This window comes from Nomascus leucogenys, chromosome 12, assembly GCF_006542625.1.
Source record: "Nomascus leucogenys isolate Asia chromosome 12, Asia_NLE_v1, whole genome shotgun sequence".
NCBI classification, from domain to species: domain Eukaryota; kingdom Metazoa; phylum Chordata; class Mammalia; order Primates; family Hylobatidae; genus Nomascus; species Nomascus leucogenys.
This window is the reverse complement of record NC_044392.1, coordinates 82,590,068-82,607,408: the sequence shown is the minus strand read 5'-3', so window position 1 is coordinate 82,607,408 and position 17,341 is coordinate 82,590,068. Positions and strand designations below refer to the sequence as shown.

Here is a 17,341-nt window from a genome sequence, read left to right as displayed (position 1 = left end):
GGATTGCTTGAGGCCAGGAGTTCAAGGCCAGCCTGATCAATATAGCAAGATCTCTATCTTAAAAATTTAATGTGTTATGAGTTAAAAGTTTGGAGGACTGAAAATAATAATAGAAAAATTGCTAAACACATTAAAAACACACAATGGGGCAAGGAGGAAGACAGGAATCTTTGTTTTTGTTTATTTATTAATTTTTTGAGACAGTCTCCCTTTGACACCCAGGCTGAAGTGCAGTGGTGCAATCTCAGCTCCCTGCAATCTCTGCCTCCCGGGTTCAAGCAATTCTCATGCCTCAGCTTCCCAAGTAGCTTGGACTACAGGTGTGCACTACTATGCCTGGCTAATTTTTTTGTATTTTTAGTAGAGATGGGGTTTCAACATGTTGGCCAGGCTGGTCCAAAACTCCTGACCTCAGGTGATCTGCCCACCTTAGCCTCCCAAAGTGCTGGGATTACAGATGTGAGCCACCACCCCTGGCCTTGTTTTTTGTTTTGTTTTGTTTTGTTGTTTTTTGAAACATAATCTCACTCTTTAACCCAGGCTAGAGTGCAGTGGCATGATTTTGGCTCACTGCAGCCTCAACCTTCCAGGGCTAAGGCGATCCTCCCACCTCAGCCTCCCAAGTAGCTGGGACTACAGGTGTGCACCACCACACCTGGCTAATTTCTCTATTTTTTGTAGAGATAGGGTTTTGCCATGTTGCCCACGCTGGTCTTGAATTGCTGAGCTGAGGCGATCCTCCTGCCTCAGCCTCCCAAAGTGCTGGGATTATAGGTGTAAGCTGCAGCACCCAACCTAAAACAGGACATTTTAAAAAATAGATAACAAATGGCAAAATACAACGTATCAACACATATGTAATGCGATTAGAGTACTGAGGGAGGCCAAGCGCGGTGGCTCACACCTGTAATCCCAGCACTTTGGGAGGTCGAGGCGGGAGGATTACGAGCTAACCTGGCTAACACGGTGAAACCGTCTCTACCAAAAATACAAAAAACTTAGCCGGGCATGGTGGCGGGCGCCTGTAGTCCCAGCTACTCAGGAGGCTGAGGCAGGAAAATGGCGTGAACCTGGGAGGCGGAGCTTGCAGTGAGCTGAGATGGAGATCGCGCCATTGCACTCCAGCCTAGGCGACAGAGCGAGACTCCGTCTCAAAAAAAAAAAAAAAAAAGTACTGAGAGACATTTATAGGTGCTAAATGATTGCATTAGAAATAGCAAAGGTCTCAATAAGTTCCTAACTCAAGACCCTAGAAAAAGAAGAGCAAAATACAGTTAACCCTCGAACAACATGTGTTTGAACTGTGTAGGTCCACTTACACATGGATTTTCTTCCACCTCTTCCCTCCGCCTCGCCCCAAGACAGGAAGATCAACCTCTCCTCTTCTTTCTCCTCCTCAGCTTACCTAACCTGATGATGACAAGGATGAACACTCTTAAAATAATCCACTTCCACTTAATTAATAGTAAATGTATTTTCTCTTATGATTTTAACATTTTTCTTTATTATAAAGATACAGTATGTAATACATAAACATATATGTTAATTGTTTTGGTCAGTAGTAGGCTATTAGTACTTAAGTTTGGGGGGACTCAAAAGTTATACATGGATTTTCAGATGTGAAAGGGGTCAGCAACCCTAACCCCCAGCATTGTTCAAAGGTCAATTGTATAACTCACACATGCTGAAGTAAATTCAAAATTGTACAGCCACTTTGGAAACCAGTTTGACAGTTTCTCATAAAAATGAACACTTAACACCTGACCCGGTGATCGGGAAAAGGCTTAATGAAATTCTAACAGTGAACTGGACGATAGAAGAGGTCAGGACAAGAGTGGCCACGTCGGTGCTGAGGCTGAGATACCTACCGAGGACTGTCACTCTCACGGCTTCCAGCCCTTCGACGAACTCTCAGGTGTGTGGCCTTCTGGCCAGGCTTCTGCAGCGTCACGTTGTTGGAGCATTCGTTGTATCCCTGGGGTTGCAGCTCTCTGTAAGTTTGCTGTGGCTGAACCAGGCAAGGCATAGGCGGATTTCTACAGAAATTATGATTCCACGAAAGATTTTGAGAAGAGGAAGGCTGGTATCTTTCAGAGTGCAGAGTGATTTTGCACTATAAAGAATCTCTTTGGGTGTAATAGCATGGAAGTTTGTGGCTGACCTGTGTCCCTGAACTATGACACACGAATATGTGGGCTTAGAAATAGTTTTGCTTGATACATTGAGAACAACAAAGAAGAACGAGTGGCGCTTCCTTCTTTGGTGCCCAGGATGGTTTGGGAAAGTCTCGCCTTCATCCTCCCCCACAGTTTTGCGATTTTGAAACGGGATCTCGCTCTCCGCGGAAGACAGCCAAGCTCTGCACCCCGGCCTGGCCCGCTGCACCCCGCAGGCCCGGCTCTCCCCTGCGCGCTCCGGGCTGGGTGCGGCGCGTGTGCGGAGCCGCCGCGGTGACACGGAACGCCGGCCGCTCCGGGCCGGGGGAGGCGCGCGTCGAGCGGCGACGGCGGGCTGGCCTGGAGCGCCGCGGCGCTCGCTCACCGGCTCCTGAGGAAGGGCAGTGGGCCCCGCCGCCGCCTCCGGATGGCGAGGCTGCGGGATTGCCTACCCCGCCTGATGCTCACGCTCCGGTCCCTGCTCTTCTGGTCCCTGGTCTACTGCTACTGCGGGCTCTGCGCCTCCATCCACCTGCTCAAACTTTTGTGGAGCCTCGGGAAGGGGCCGGCGCAGACCTTCCGGCGGCCAGCCCGGGAGCACCCTCCCGCGTGCCTGAGCGACCCCTCCTTGGGCACCCACTGCTACGTGCGGATCAAGGTGAAGGGCGGCGCGGGCCTGGCGGGAGCGGGAGGGAGCGTGACCGCCGTGAGGGTGGGGGGCTCCGGGCTGCTCCTTCCGAGACGCCGGCTCAGCGTCCCCTAGTGTCCTGGCAGGAGGGGAGGAGGGGTCGGGTCCCTGTGTGTCTCGTGTGTGTGTGTGTGTGTGTGTGTGTGTGTGTGTGTGTGTGTGTGTGAGAGAGAGAGAGAGAGAGAGAGGGAGAGAGAGAGATACAGATAAACAGCACTCGGTCTTTGCAGGCACCTTGATTGGTTTCTGAATGTAGAACTTCTGTAATCAGGGTCCTCTTATATTACTGCCCCCCGGCGCCACGACAACCCAGAATAAACCTGCTCTTTTTCCTACTGCAAGGGGAAGCTGTCTCCTGTCACCCTTTTGCCCTTTAGAGCTCAGATCAGCTGTAGAGTCTCAGGAGGCTGTTCTTGCCCAATTTTAGATATAATAAGAGTAAACAGTAAGTCTTTGGGAGTCATGAGTTCATTATGATCACAGACGACTTAGGTAGCATGAAACAATAAGTAAATTGTGTGTGTTTGTGGGGAGGAATGCAGACTTATGAAGTCAGGGACCAAAGAAAGGAATGGAAGGTAAATCCAGCCGTGCCTGCAGACTCTAATTGTTTAAGCTTCCTCACAGCCCACAAATATTCTGTTTCCTGAGGCTCCAGGTGGTGAAGGGAAATAGTTCCCGTGATACACCCTGCAGTCTGACTCACAGGCCTTTCAAACCCAGCCTCATAAGAGGTGATGTTTATGTCACCAAGTCCTTATGTCCTGTTAGGAGCTAAATTGCCCCACAGCTGAAGTTCAGAAGGGCAAGAGAACTTCTTTCTTGCCTGGGGTCGACATGAGAATTAAATAGGTTAATATTTATAAAAACAAACACGAAAAACTTAGAACAATGCCTGATGCATAGTCAGTGCAATAAAGTATCTGTTAATTAAATCCAATCCAGTGCCCATAACATTTAATCCTCCAAGACTCACCACCAATAAAAGAAGTTATTGAACCTCTAGGAAGCCATCGTGCAGCTGAGGGTAAAGTCAGATTTGTTATGTCTGTTCAACCTGAGGAGTAAAAGTAGTATAAGAATCATCTGGAATTCCATAAAACGCTTTTCCCCTCGCTCTGGCCGCCTAAAGAGCTTCCCCAGAGACAGAGAACGGAGTGGAAAGAACATTGTCCTGGGAGTTAGGACAAGATGGAGATTCTGGTCACAGCCCTGCTCTCAACCATTTTATGACTCATGTTACCATCTTTGGGCCTCATCTTCTGAAACTGCAAAATGATTCTTTCACATCTGAAAACTCAGTTGCTTGAGTTGCCTGATATAAAAACCCAATGTCTGTGTTCAGCTTTTGGTTCTTTTTGTTTCCTAGCTTGCTTGCTTTCAGAGTTTTTTATTTTCCTGCTGTTCCCTCTACTTTCCTCCATTCAGCTTGCTTAGTATTTGCTTGAATTCCTGTCTCATTCCCATGTTTTTTTAATTTTCCTTGGGTTTTCTTGTCTCCCACATGCAGAGTGAAGTCTTGAGCACTCAGGGCATTCTGTTATTAGAAACGCACACTGACATGAGATGAGCAGGCAGCAAGGGGAACAGAACATGCAACACTCAAAATAATAATGTGGGAAGGAGAGACCTAAAAATAAGAGAAGGAGGTGTGAATTATATAACTGATTGCACAGCTCTTGACAGGCAAGCTGAGAAAAGTAGATGACTAGGATGTAAACATGGCAGAAATATAAATTCAGATTAGAATTATTTACATATCCTGCAGCATTTGAGGGAGATGAAATGTGACACATCAGTAAGATGAAAGTTACAAATGGTAAGATGAAAGTTACAAATTGTGACATTGCTTCAGAAGCTCATAATATATAAATTGACTGTACTAGAACAAGAAGAGAAGATACTGTCAAGGGAATGTTGACAAAGTGAATCTGTCAATTTACCCTATTAATAAGTCATGTGGTTTGCTTTTCTTTTTGAAAATTAATAAAAGTAAATTTATTTCCTGATGTTAAAAGTAAGGCAACTGAGTGTCATGAAGATATTGTAAATACACAAATTTTTTAAAATAAGGCAATTTTTTTTTTAATGAAATGGAAATGCTAAATATATTTCTTTGTCAATCAACACAAACATCACTAAAATTCCGTGCCCTCTACTTTCAGGATTCAGGATTAAGATTTCACTATGTTGCTGCTGGAGAAAGAGGCAAACCACTTATGCTGCTGCTTCATGGATTTCCAGAATTCTGGTAAACTTACCAACTAACATTTATTGTTACATTAAAACTTGGCTGATTTTCTCAGTTCATTTTGTGCTGCTGTAACAGAATATCACAGTCTGGGTAACTTAAAATGAACATAAATGTATTTTCTCAGAGTCCTAGAGGCTGGGAAGTTCAGGATCAAGGTGCCAACATCTGACAAGGGCCTTCTTGCTGCAACATCACATGGCAGAGGAGAAAGGGCAAAGAGGCAGAAGGGGGCTGAAATTGCACTTTCATGGTGACATTATTTCCATCCATGAGGGCAGAGCCTGCATGACCTAATCACCTCTTAAAGGTCCCACCTCTTAATACTGTTACAATGGCAATTTTTGAGACAGGGTCTTACTCTGTCACCCAGGCTGGGGCACAGTGGCATGATCACAGCTCACTGCAGCTTCGACCTGCTGGATTTAAGCAGTCTTCCCACCTCAGCCTACCAAGTAGCTGGGACTACAGGCATCTACTGCCACACCTAGCTTTTTTTTTTTTTGGAGATGGGATCTTGCTATGTTGCCCAGGCTGGTCTTGAAAGCCTGAGATCAAGCAATCCTCCCACCTTGGCCTCCTAAACTGCTGGGATTACAGATGTAAGCCACCACACCAAGCCTCTTGTAATGACTTTTAACAGACCCTACTTTTTGATCATGTGCCCAGAGTTAATATTCCTAAATGTTCCTGAATCACAGGTCTTTTTCCTCCTAAAAAGACCTACCTGCTACCAATTTAAATTTATATATTTTTTGAGGATTAAAAGAAGTATCTTTTAATGTTTCAAATTTCTGAAATAGTAACAAAACAGTTTGTATAGAGTATCTACTGTAGACAAAATACAACACTGGGTAGGGAAAGGAGATTTTAAACAAACCAAAGACATGGAGTGATTGTTATCAGGAAGATTTTGGTGAGGCTGGGGTGAGGAGAAGGCAGAGAGTAGACCACTTACAGAAACTGAAAATGAACTATTTCCTATGCACAGAGCGATAGGCTTATATGAATGCAGGATAATTTAAGTACCTAAATATTTCACATTAGGAAGAAAATCTAGAGGCCCAAATATGTAATTATTAGTTACTATCTTCGTTCATTTTTGTTGCTAACAAAATACCTGAGACTGGGTAATTTATAAAGAACAGAAATTTATTTCTCACCGTTCTGGAGACTGGGAAGTCCAAGATCAAGGCACCAGCAGGTTCAGAGTCCGGTGACATCCATGTCTGTGTGTGTCCAAGATGGTGCCTTGTTGATGTGTCTTCTGGAGGCAAATAAACTTCATCATATGAATTTTGGGAGAACATATTCAGACCATAGCAGTTACCTAAGGGGAAGGGTTCTATTCTCTATTGACCCCACTGGGCCAAATAAGTACAGATGAAAGCAACACATGTTTAAACTTTTTTTTTTTTTTTTTTTTTTTTAATGAACATCTTTAAAAGAGGTGGTACATATCAGGAGGCCGAGGCGGGCGGATCACGAGGTCAGGAGATTGAAACCATCCTGGCTAACACAGTGAAACCCCATCTCTACTAAAAATACAAAAATAAAAAAAAATTAGCTGGGTTTGGTGGCAGGTGCCTGTAGTCCCAGCTACTCAGGAGGCTGAGGCAGGAGAATGGTGTGAACCTGGGAGGCGGAGCTTGCAGTGAGCCGAGCTCATGCCACTGCACTCCAGCCTGGGCAACGGAGGGAGATTCTGTCTCAAAAAAAAAAAAAAAAAAAAAAAGGTGTACATATCATGGCAGTAAAAGAAAACCAGTTTTTGGGCCGGGCGCGGTGGCTCACGCTTGTAATCCCAGCACTTTGGGAGGCCGAGGCGGGCAGATCACGAGGTCAGGAGATCGAGACCACGGTGAAACCCCGTCTCTACTAAAAATACAAAAAATTAGCCGGGCGTGGTGGCGGGCGCCTGTAGTCCCAGCTACTCGGAGAGGCTGAGGCAGGAGAATGGCGTGAACCCGGGAGGCGGAGATTGCAGTGAGCCGAGATTGCACCACTGCACTCCAGCCTGGGCGACAGAGCAAGACTCCGTCTCAAAAAAAAAAAATAAATAAACCAGTTTTTGATAGCACAGGGTTATAAGAAATAGTTCATAAACTAAATAGGTCAAGAAATTGATGTTTTTAAAAGCCCAGTTCCCTTAGTTGACTCAAAGGTGGAATATCTGGTATATTTTGAAAGGTCTAGGACAATCTCCTGTCCCCAAATTCTCCCTTACTATCTTATAATTCCTAGAATTCCAGCATTACAGATTTCTTACCTCCTTTAGAGTCTTAAAGATTTTATGTCACCTGATTTAAAATGCATCTAGCGCTGAAAGGATTACTACCTTAAGACACTTCTTTTTTTTTTTTAGACAGTCTTGCTCTGTTGCCCAGGCTAGAGTGCAGTGGTGCAATCTCAGCTCATTGCAACCTCCGTCTCCTGGTTTCAAGTGATTCTCCTGCCTCAGCCTCCTGAGTAGCTGGGATTACAAGTGCACACCACACCCAGCTAATTTTTGAAGTTTTAGTAGAGACAAAGTTTTACCATGTTAAACAGGCCAGGCTGGTCTCGAACTCCTGACCTCAAGTGATCTGCCCACTTCAGCCTCTCAAAATGTTGGGATTACAGGTGTGAGCCACTGCACCCGACCCACTTTAGTTAATACTTTGTGAGTGAAAGGGACTTTATGAATAAATGTATTGAGGATGTTAGTGTACTAGGAGGTATTAGGCATAGAAGAAAAGAGTGGAGGATGGCAAAGACACCTATACCTAATAATTTTTCCAGAGTGAGAAGTCTTCCTTAGAAGATTTTCCCTGCGTGAAGATTTTTTTCCCCTTCTGGATTTATGTGCATAAATAAGCATAAGTCATTTTCATGTTATGCTTTGATCTGTTCTTTCATTTGGAGACAGCTTAATGAGGTGGTAGATTAGCTGCCCAGTGCAATTTGAGCATGTGCATATGGTCTCACCTTATGGAGTGCATGGCATAATTAGTTCACAATAAAATGTTACTCTGAAACATTGATCAAATCTGCCTAACATAGCATGGGCAGTACATTCTGGCTCAGCCACTAGTTTGCTGCAGAACCCTCAACAGTCATCTACAATGATGTTGCAGAGTTGGGTGAGGATGAAGACAGTCAAAATGTGAAAAATCTTTCACGTGGCCCCAGTGAATACTCAGTAAGTGTTCATTTTCTTCCTTCATTCCCATTCATTCGGTGTGGAGATCCATGTGTCAAATAATAATTTCCTAACTCTGGTGATGATAGTTAACATTTTCTGAGCATTTACTATGAGCCAGGCACTCTCTTTTTTATTTTTAAGTTCTGGAATACATGTGCAGGACATGCAGGTTTGTTACGTGGTAAACGTGTGCCATGGTGGTTTGCTGCACGTATCAACCCGTCACCTAGGTATTAAGTCCAGCATTCGTTAGCTATTTATCCTGATGCTTTCCCTCTCCCCACCCCCCACAGGCTCCAGTGTGTGTTGTTCCCCTCCTGAGCCAGGTACTTTTGTAAGTGTCTTATATATACCATCTCATTTAAGCCCCATAGCTACCCTTCTGAAGCTGGCAGTGCCAGAAAGTCAGGTGTCCCTTGTTTTTGAAAGTCAGGGCTGACCTCTGCAGCTTGTTCTCATTCTATAGGAATTATAGTAATCTGATCTGATAACATGCATGGATTTTTACCTTTCAAATGTCACACCTTATACAAACATTCAAGATGGTATTAAAAAATCAGCCAACAATATAAAAATACCTTAATTTAACATTTTAAATCATCATCCTAAATAAAATTCATGCATCGGGGAGATGATACTTAACTTTTTAGAAAGAAAACATTTGTAAGCTATTTTTTTCTCTACCTCACACCAACCCCAGTACTTGGCCATCCTTATTCCTCTGGAACTTCACCTCTTTACATGCAGAACAATATACACAAAGATAAAAACGAACCTACAACTACTTTCATACAGGACAGTAGATGCTCTCTGTCATATTCTAAGAGATTTTGTGCATGTTTTTCAGTCATGTCTCATTATTTACTCCTCATGAGAGCCCTTTTGCAAAATAGAAATGGCTGGTGATGCTTGTCCTAGAATCTTCAGCGGATGAAACAGCCTAGGAGGGGTCCAGCACTGGTCCCTGGACATCATTGCCATTTGCCCCCGCAAAGTCAAGTCTTGGATATATCCAAAAGGGATTTGGTCATTGTGAGGAATAGTTTAGTTTTTGGGAAGCTCCTAGAGATATTTTCACTCTGAAAAGCCATAGATTAAGAAATATGTGAAGATCATAGATAGGCATGAGTCCCTTCTATTCACTAAATCTGTCATTTGTTACTCCAGCAAGAACATTGGTAGAATTTAAAACAGCAACAACTACTAACGCAGATAGCTCAGCTACTCAGATAGATCATATTGAATTCATTGAACTTTGCTGATCATTAATCTGAAAGCTACCTGGTTGTTTAGGGAGCATCTGAAAATACTACATGGAGATTGTTGGTAATCAGGTATCTCTGGAGTCATACTCTAAACCAAGATCTCTGTTGATGCTCACTCTGTCTTTCCTTTCAATCAATCAAATTGCCACTGTTACCCATTATGAGGTCTAGTCAATCTCATTGAGGTGCTAGTGGAAACAAACAATAGGAAAAAAAAAGGTCTTAGAATTTAGGACAAAAGTCTAGGGTTTAAGTTTAAGACAAAACTCTTCTTTATTTTTTTCATTTTAAAGGCCAAAAAAACTTCATGCGTGGCATTTCAAACCAATTTCAATTTACATTACAAATGTAAATGTTATTCCTCTAGCAATTAAGTTTTGCCTAAATACACATGAAAGTGTATGCTTGATTGTAGATTAAGTAGGTAATAAATATTTGATACAGTGAAAACAAAAAAAACATGAATTGATAATGTGTGTGCAAGTGCTTTGTAAACAGAAAAGCACCATGCAAATGTAACATATTATCTGCATTTATCATCGTTGCCTGAGAATAGCTGTTGAGAAATGGTGATATTTCATGTATACAATTAGCTGTTACACAGCAACAATAAAATCCTGGGTCTTCTTAAAATCTAAAGGAAATACTAAACAAGATACACATCTACAGGACCTTTGACTGAATTAACCCCAAGTAAGGCTGTTTGTCAAAGGATGATCTTTCTCCCACTCTCTCTCTCCACTTCAATTTGCATCTCCTTTAAAAATATTTTGAGCTGAGGCGGGCAATTTCTTTGAGTCGTCTTCGTCTCCAGCTGTATGGAATACATGCGTCATCACTCAAGTGCTAAGGCTAGTGAGGGGCCTTCATCACACAGCTGAGCACAGAAGCTGACAACTGTGGCATTTCTCTGTGGTAAAGAGGAGGAGGATAATCTACATCTGAAAGTGTAAGCTGGTAAAACCAGGAGCCCTCCTAGGTAAAGAGCAATCACGGGGAAAGAGATCGGTTATTTTTCCTGAGTGTCCTCTGCTATTACCTAAAGCTACCAGAAGAAAGGCAATGTGGATGAAAATAGTTTTGCTTATTTATAATCTTTCTAGGGTTACTGCTTTTGTAATGTGTTTCATTCCTGTATCAAGGAGATTGTTTTCGCTTTATTCATGTAAATGATATGTCCATCAGTCTAATACTGGGGTGACTTCTTTTTCAGTTTAGGACTAATGTGTACATCAAATGTGTTTTATTTATGAACTTCAGGAAGTTGACAGTTAAAAATTTTTCCTTAGTAATTTATTAAAAATATGCAGTTGCCCTATTTCTTAGAATTGTTTAGGATATTGTTTGGCTTCACTCATTGTTAAAAGCAGTAGCTGGATTTATTTTTAAGGCAATTTAAATTATTTCTAATATGACATGGAAGCATCATGTTTGCATAATCTCTAATCCAATTCTAAATGTAAAATGTTGCAGGATTATATAAAGTCAAATTTCTACCTTGAAATCTGTAATTAAATCCTAAATGAAGACATGGATCCTTAAGGTATTGAAACAATGTGCAGTTCAACAGAAATTGAATACAAATTCCCCAATAGGAATTTGGGACCATTAGTTGTCATTGTCTCAAGGTTTGAACTGGGACAAAAGTCCTACTGCACAACTGGTACTTCTAGCACTATCATTATTCAGTGTTTTTATTCGTTTGTTGTTTCACTTATTTGACATATCTTTATTAAGCACCTACAGGGGCTAGATATTCTCACAGACTACCCAGGAAACGATTGCGTGGAAGAGCCAGGTATCAAAAGCGAGGTATGCCCCAGCCCTGAAGAGTGCACATACAAGTGCGAAAGCGTGGAAGGGGCCCACGCACCCCAGCTGTAATGGAGAGAGCTGGGAAGTCTCCTAGAAGAGGAAATGCCCAATGTGATAAGGAGTTAATTGAGGGGTGAGAGTCAGGGATTATGGGGTAATAGGGGAATGGTGGGGAGTGATGGTATTTCAGACAAAGGAAACCATATGAAGAAAGTCATAAAAGCAAAAACCAATATCTCTATTTGTTCACCTATTTCAACCTAGTGCTGCAGAGGCAGTATAACATGGACTACGGGGCCAGACTCCCTGGGCTGGAATCCTGGCTCTGCTGTTTCCTGACTCTGTGACCTTTGGTACTTCAATTAACCTTGCTTTCCTTCCATTTCTTCATCTGTTAAGTGAAGATAATAATAATACCTACTTTATAGTATTGTTTTGAAGATCAATATTACCATACAAGAAGCACTTAGAATTGGGCCTGGCATGTAGTAAGAATGGTATAGATGTTAGCTCTTTTTGTTATAAAGCAAATGAGTGTAAAGTAATCTGGCTGGAAGATTGGGCAATAGTCAAATCTTTCAGATATTTTTCTGCTAGAATAATGAGCTGGAGCTTCATGTTATGTGTAACAGGGAGTCAAGAAAGGATTTTCAGCAAGGAAATGACATGAGTTTGTGTCTTTGCTACATCACTGGTTTTGTAGAAGATAGAGCAGAGGGGAATGAAAGGGACACACTTAGACCAAGCAATAGGCTGCTGCCTAAATGGAGGCCTGAATTAAGGTAATGATAGAATGGTAGACAGGAGTGTTTAAATGAATATTTAAGAGGTTAAATGAACAGAACTTTATTGATTGGGTATGATGGATTATAAAGAGGGAAGAATTAGGCTTCAGTTATGAAGACATAAAAAATCAATTCAAAATTTTACGTAAGGCAAATCAGAAAAAATAATACAATCATATGTGTTGACAGATGAGTGTCTTTAAGGAAACGAGCTACTTTATTTGTTACAATCTACAGACAAGATTAACAACATTACTACAACCTAGCCAAAAAAGACACATTTATTTTATTTATTTATTTATTTATTTATTTATTTATTTGAGATGGAATTTCGCTCTTGTCGCCCAGGCTGGAGTGCGGTGACTCGATCTCGGCTCACTGCAACCTCCACCTCCCGAGTTCAAGCGATTCTCCTGCCTCAGCCTCCCTAGTAGCTGGGATTACAGGTGTCCTTCACCACGCCTGGCTAATGTTTGTATTTTTAATAGAGACGTGGTTTCACCACGTTGGCCAGGCTGGTCTCAAATTCCTAACCTCAAGTGATCCGCCCACTTTGGCCTTCCAAAGTGCTAGGATTACAGGCGTGAGCCACTTCGCCCAGCCAGAAGACATGTTTATTAGCATTTTCTTTTTTGTTGTTATTCTTTTATTGTTTTTGGGTTTTGTTAACATTTTCAAATCCATCTTAGTTGGCAATGCTTTGGCAGATTTTCACAAATCATAAATATCCTAGTGATAGATCAAAAAATTCTATATTCATTCATAATTCCAAATATGTGTCTGACACTCTTCCTGATGATGTAAGGTGGTTGATTTGTTACAAGGATTTTTTTTTGGCAGGTTCTGGCTCTGTCACCCAGGCTGGAGTGCAGTGGTGCGATCACAGCTCACTGTAAACTCTGCTGCCTGGGCTTAAGCCATCGTCCCACCTCAGGCTCCTGAGTATATGGGACCACAGGCACACAACACCATACTTAGCAAAAATTTTTTTTTTTTTTTGAAAGGGAGTTTTGCTCTTGTTGCCCAGACTGGAGTGCAATGGGATGATCTCAGCTCACCTCAACCTCTGCCACTTGCCTCAGCCTCCCAAGTAGCTGGGATTACAGGCATGCACTGCCATGCTGGCTAATTTTGTATTTTTAATAGAGACGGGGTTTCTCCATATTGGTCAGGCTGGTCTTGAACTCATGACCTCAGGTGATCCGCCTGCCTTGGCCTCCCAAAGTGCTGGGATTACAGGCGTGAGCCACCGCGCCGGGCCTAATTTTTTAATTTTTTGTAGAGACAGGGTTTCGCCATGTTTCCTAGGCTGGTCTCAGACTCCTGAGCTTAAGTGATCTGCCCCCCTTGGCCTCCCAAAGTGCTGGGATTACTGGTATGAGCCACTGCACCTGGCCTGTTTGTTACATTGATCTTACTGTTGTGTGTCACTTCACATCACAGCCCCCATCTCACTGTTGGCTTATAATCTTATATTACAATCTTTACACTGGTTTATAATCTTAACATTCAGTTGCGTTAGCTTGCCTACTGCACTCCAAAAGCATTTTCAGACAATGATCTCCCACTTGGCTTGTGTCAGATAATTTTACACTGTATTTCCATGAACAAATGTGCACGCAGATGCTTTTTTTTAATGCATATTTTGAGTCCCATAACATAGTGAGTCACTTTTAAAAATCCATGTCTTTTGTTTTCTGCTGGTTATCTAAAATGGTTTTGCTTATTTGAAGAAGAAAATCTTATGGAGCTATTTCGATTAATTCTGCAGTTCCATGATCAAGCGGAGGGGGAATGCCTGGCTCAGCAATGGCCTCCAGAACTTGGCTCCAGCACTGTGGCCATTCTAATTGGTCAGTGCTGGTGCCATTTTGGTTGTTAAATGTTTTTAGTATCACTCTTGCTTATACTCATGGTTCAGGATCTTCTCCACAGAATTTTGCTTTAGCAAGCAGAGGTTTATCTTAAATGGTTGTTTTATTATTAGATTATTTCCGTGATAATCTTTTAAAAAAAAACCTTCAGAATTTTTCACCCATAAATAAGCTGTGGTTATTACTAAAACTTTGACCGTATTTAACAGTGGAGTAAGGTGAGTAAAATCTACTTGTGAGAGAAATATAAAATTTCATCTAGTAAATTTTTTCAATCAGAGAATCAAATGGTTCTGCAATACAGAAGCATTTTACTTATGTTACTCCACCAAAATTCCTGGGCCAAATAAGCATTTGGATGTTTTGGTAAAACTGTCAAGCTCATCTTCCCACTCACTTTTTTATACTTGATAATCAATTTATTATCTAGAAATTCGGGCTGTAAAATAACTAACTGTTCATAGTACAGATTCCCTGGTGGCTATACACACCATTTAAGAAAAGCTTAAAAATTTGACTTATTTGGCCAGGCGCAGTGGCTCACACCTATAATCCCAGCACTTTGGGAGGCTGAGGTGGGCGGATCACCTGAGGTCAGGAATTCAAGACCAGCCTGACCAACATGGAGAAACCCTGTCTCTACTAAAAAGAAAAAAAATACAAAAATTAGCCAGGTGTGGTGGGGCATGCCTGTAATCCTAGCTACTTGGGAGGCTGAAGCAGGAGAATTGCTTGAACCCGGGAGGCAGAGGTTGCAGTGAGCCAAGATCATGCCATTGCACCCCGGCCTGGGCAATAAGAGCGAAACTCTGTCCCAAAACAAACAAACAAAAAATGGACTTATTGGCCAGACATGTTAGCTCACACCTGTAATCCTAGCACTTTGGGAGGCTGAAGCAGAAGGATCACTTGAGCCAGGAGTTCAAGACCAGCCTGGGCAACATAGCGAGACCCTGTTTCAATTTTTTAAAAATGGACTTATTAAGACATATATAAGTACAATGATTTTAGTATCTGATACTATGTAGTTTCTGTAAATAGTGGCACTTTGTTACCTTCCACTGGAACTGGTAAAAAGACAAAATAATTCTCATAGAATGTCAGTGTTTCCTTCTCAAGTAGGTCTCTTTCCTGCTTATTTGCAGCTGTATATCTGTTCTAAAAATAAGGAATTTCTTACAGTTTTCCACTGAGAAAATATGAAATGTGGCCAGGTGCAGTGGCTCACACCTGTAATCTCAGCACTTTGGGAGGCTAAGGCGTGAGGATCACTTGAGCCCAGAAGTTTGAGACCAGCCCTGGCAACATAGGGAGATCCCGTGTCTACAAAAAATTTTTTAAATTAGCTGAGTGTGATGGTGTGCACCTGTAGTCTCAGCTTTTTAGGAAACTGAGGCAGGAGGATCACTTGAGCCAGAGAGATTGAGGCTGCAGTGAGCTGTGATTGCACCACTGCACTCCAGCCTGGGTGACAGAGCAAAACTCTGTCTCAAAAAAAAAAAAAAAAAGAAAAGAAAAAGAAAATCTGTAATGTTACTGTTTGTACTAGTTAATATGATATTTTAAATGCTTCCTTTTTTCCTGCAGGTATTCTTGGCGTTACCAACTGAGAGAATTTAAAAGTGAATATCGAGTTGTAGCACTGGATTTGAGAGGTTATGGAGAAACAGATGCTCCCATTCATCGACAGAATTATAAATTGGATTGTCTAATTACAGATATAAAGGATATTTTAGATTCTTTAGGTAGGTTAGTTTGAAACAAAACAACTCTTTTTAAGGGACAAACATTCAACAAATTGTGAATCAATGACTTCTTTTCTTGGGAGGATGCATATTCCATCTACCCAAATTATCTGGATCCTGTCACCATGGTTTCAGGTAGTCAGCCCAAAATATCTATACAGGAAATTTAAAATGATGCATCTAGAGCAACTATTCTGTCTACCAGCCAAGAATGACTTTTCAGATTTGTTTTTAAACACAGATCTAATGGCCCGGGCACTGTGGCTTGTGCCTGTAATCCCAGCACTTTGAGAGGCTGAGGCGGGCAGATCACCTGAGGTCAGAGTTCAAGACCAGCCTGACCAACGTGTTGAAACCCTGTCTCTACTAAAAATACAAAAATTAGCCAGGCGTGAACCCAGGAGGTGGAGGTTGCAGTGAGCCAAGATTGTGCCATTGCACTCCATCCTGGGCAACAAGAATGAGACTCTCTCTAAAAAAAAAAAAAAAATAGACCTAATGTATGCTGTTTATTATTTTCAGAAATAATTATTGAAAAGTTTATTTTTGTACTTAGAAAATTTATTTCTTTAGAACACACGTATTCATTTTAAAATGTTATAAGATACAGATGCACTTGCATTATTTCTGTTGTATCAATCAGAACCACATAATATTGTGGAACAAACCACCTCAGATTCGGTGGCATAGGGTCATAACCATTTTTTCCTGTGCTCATGGATCTGCAGGTTAACCATAGGCTGGACTCCTCTGGTCTTTGCCTGAGGCTGCAGGTCCAGCTGGGACTGGCTTCTCTCTGTGAGTTGGGCTGGAGCCCAAGCTAAAAGGGAGTGGCTACCTGAGGGAAGCTTTTCTCCTGGCAATGGTAGAGGGTGAGCCGAGGGTGAGCCCAGGTGCACAAGCTTAAGTTTCTATTAGTCAAAGCAAGTCATATGGTGGAGCCCAAAGTCAAGTTATACAGCCACCACGAGACCAAAGCAAATCAAAGGGGCAGCAAGTAGACTACTGTGACAGCAAGCAGAAGGGGAAAGTAAATATTTTTTAACAATAATCCAATCTATTAATACTATGTCCTTTTGACAGAAACCAAGCTGCTACCATCAGTATGTTAATGGAAGCAATATAGTGAGAAATACCATGAAATCAAAGGCACTTTCTACAGTAATCTAATGAGAGCATGGATCAGGCCAATATTTTTAGGGGGGAAAAATGAATGGGGTCTGGGGGTGTACAATATTGTCATTTAGTCTGATTACAGTAGAACAGACTCAGACACTGATTTTGAACAATTATATTTCAGATTTTGTGATAATTCAGTCAGACCTGGCCTAAATTTGTCATCATGAAATTTTTAGGCAAATAATTAATATAAACAAGATTTATGCATGTGTGTCCATGTCTAGATGTGTGTATTAGTATAGTGGTGAGGAGTGATGGTGAGAAGTACTTCCTTGAAAGAATTAAGCAATTTTAAGTACTCCAGGAATAAATTGCAAATGAATTTTATGCATCCATACAATGGAAATCCTGTAGGAATCTCTATTAATCAACATTTTAACCTACTTTAAATTAACTGAG

General features: G+C 41.8%; 1 protein-coding gene across 2 annotated transcripts in view; it reads left to right on the top strand.

The window, feature by feature from the left end:
• Positions 1-1,562: 1,562 nt before the first annotated feature.
• Positions 1,563-17,341, top strand: part of EPHX4 (epoxide hydrolase 4) — a 36,301-nt gene continuing 20,522 nt past the window's right edge. For both annotated transcript variants that reach the window (XM_003260045.3, XM_030825047.1), the window contains exons 1-3: positions 1,563-2,814; positions 5,010-5,095; positions 15,606-15,763. In XM_003260045.3, the coding sequence (XP_003260093.2) occupies positions 2,584-2,814; positions 5,010-5,095; positions 15,606-15,763 (475 nt within the window). In that variant the 5' untranslated portion in view covers positions 1,563-2,583. The remainder of the gene's footprint in view (positions 2,815-5,009; positions 5,096-15,605; positions 15,764-17,341) is intronic.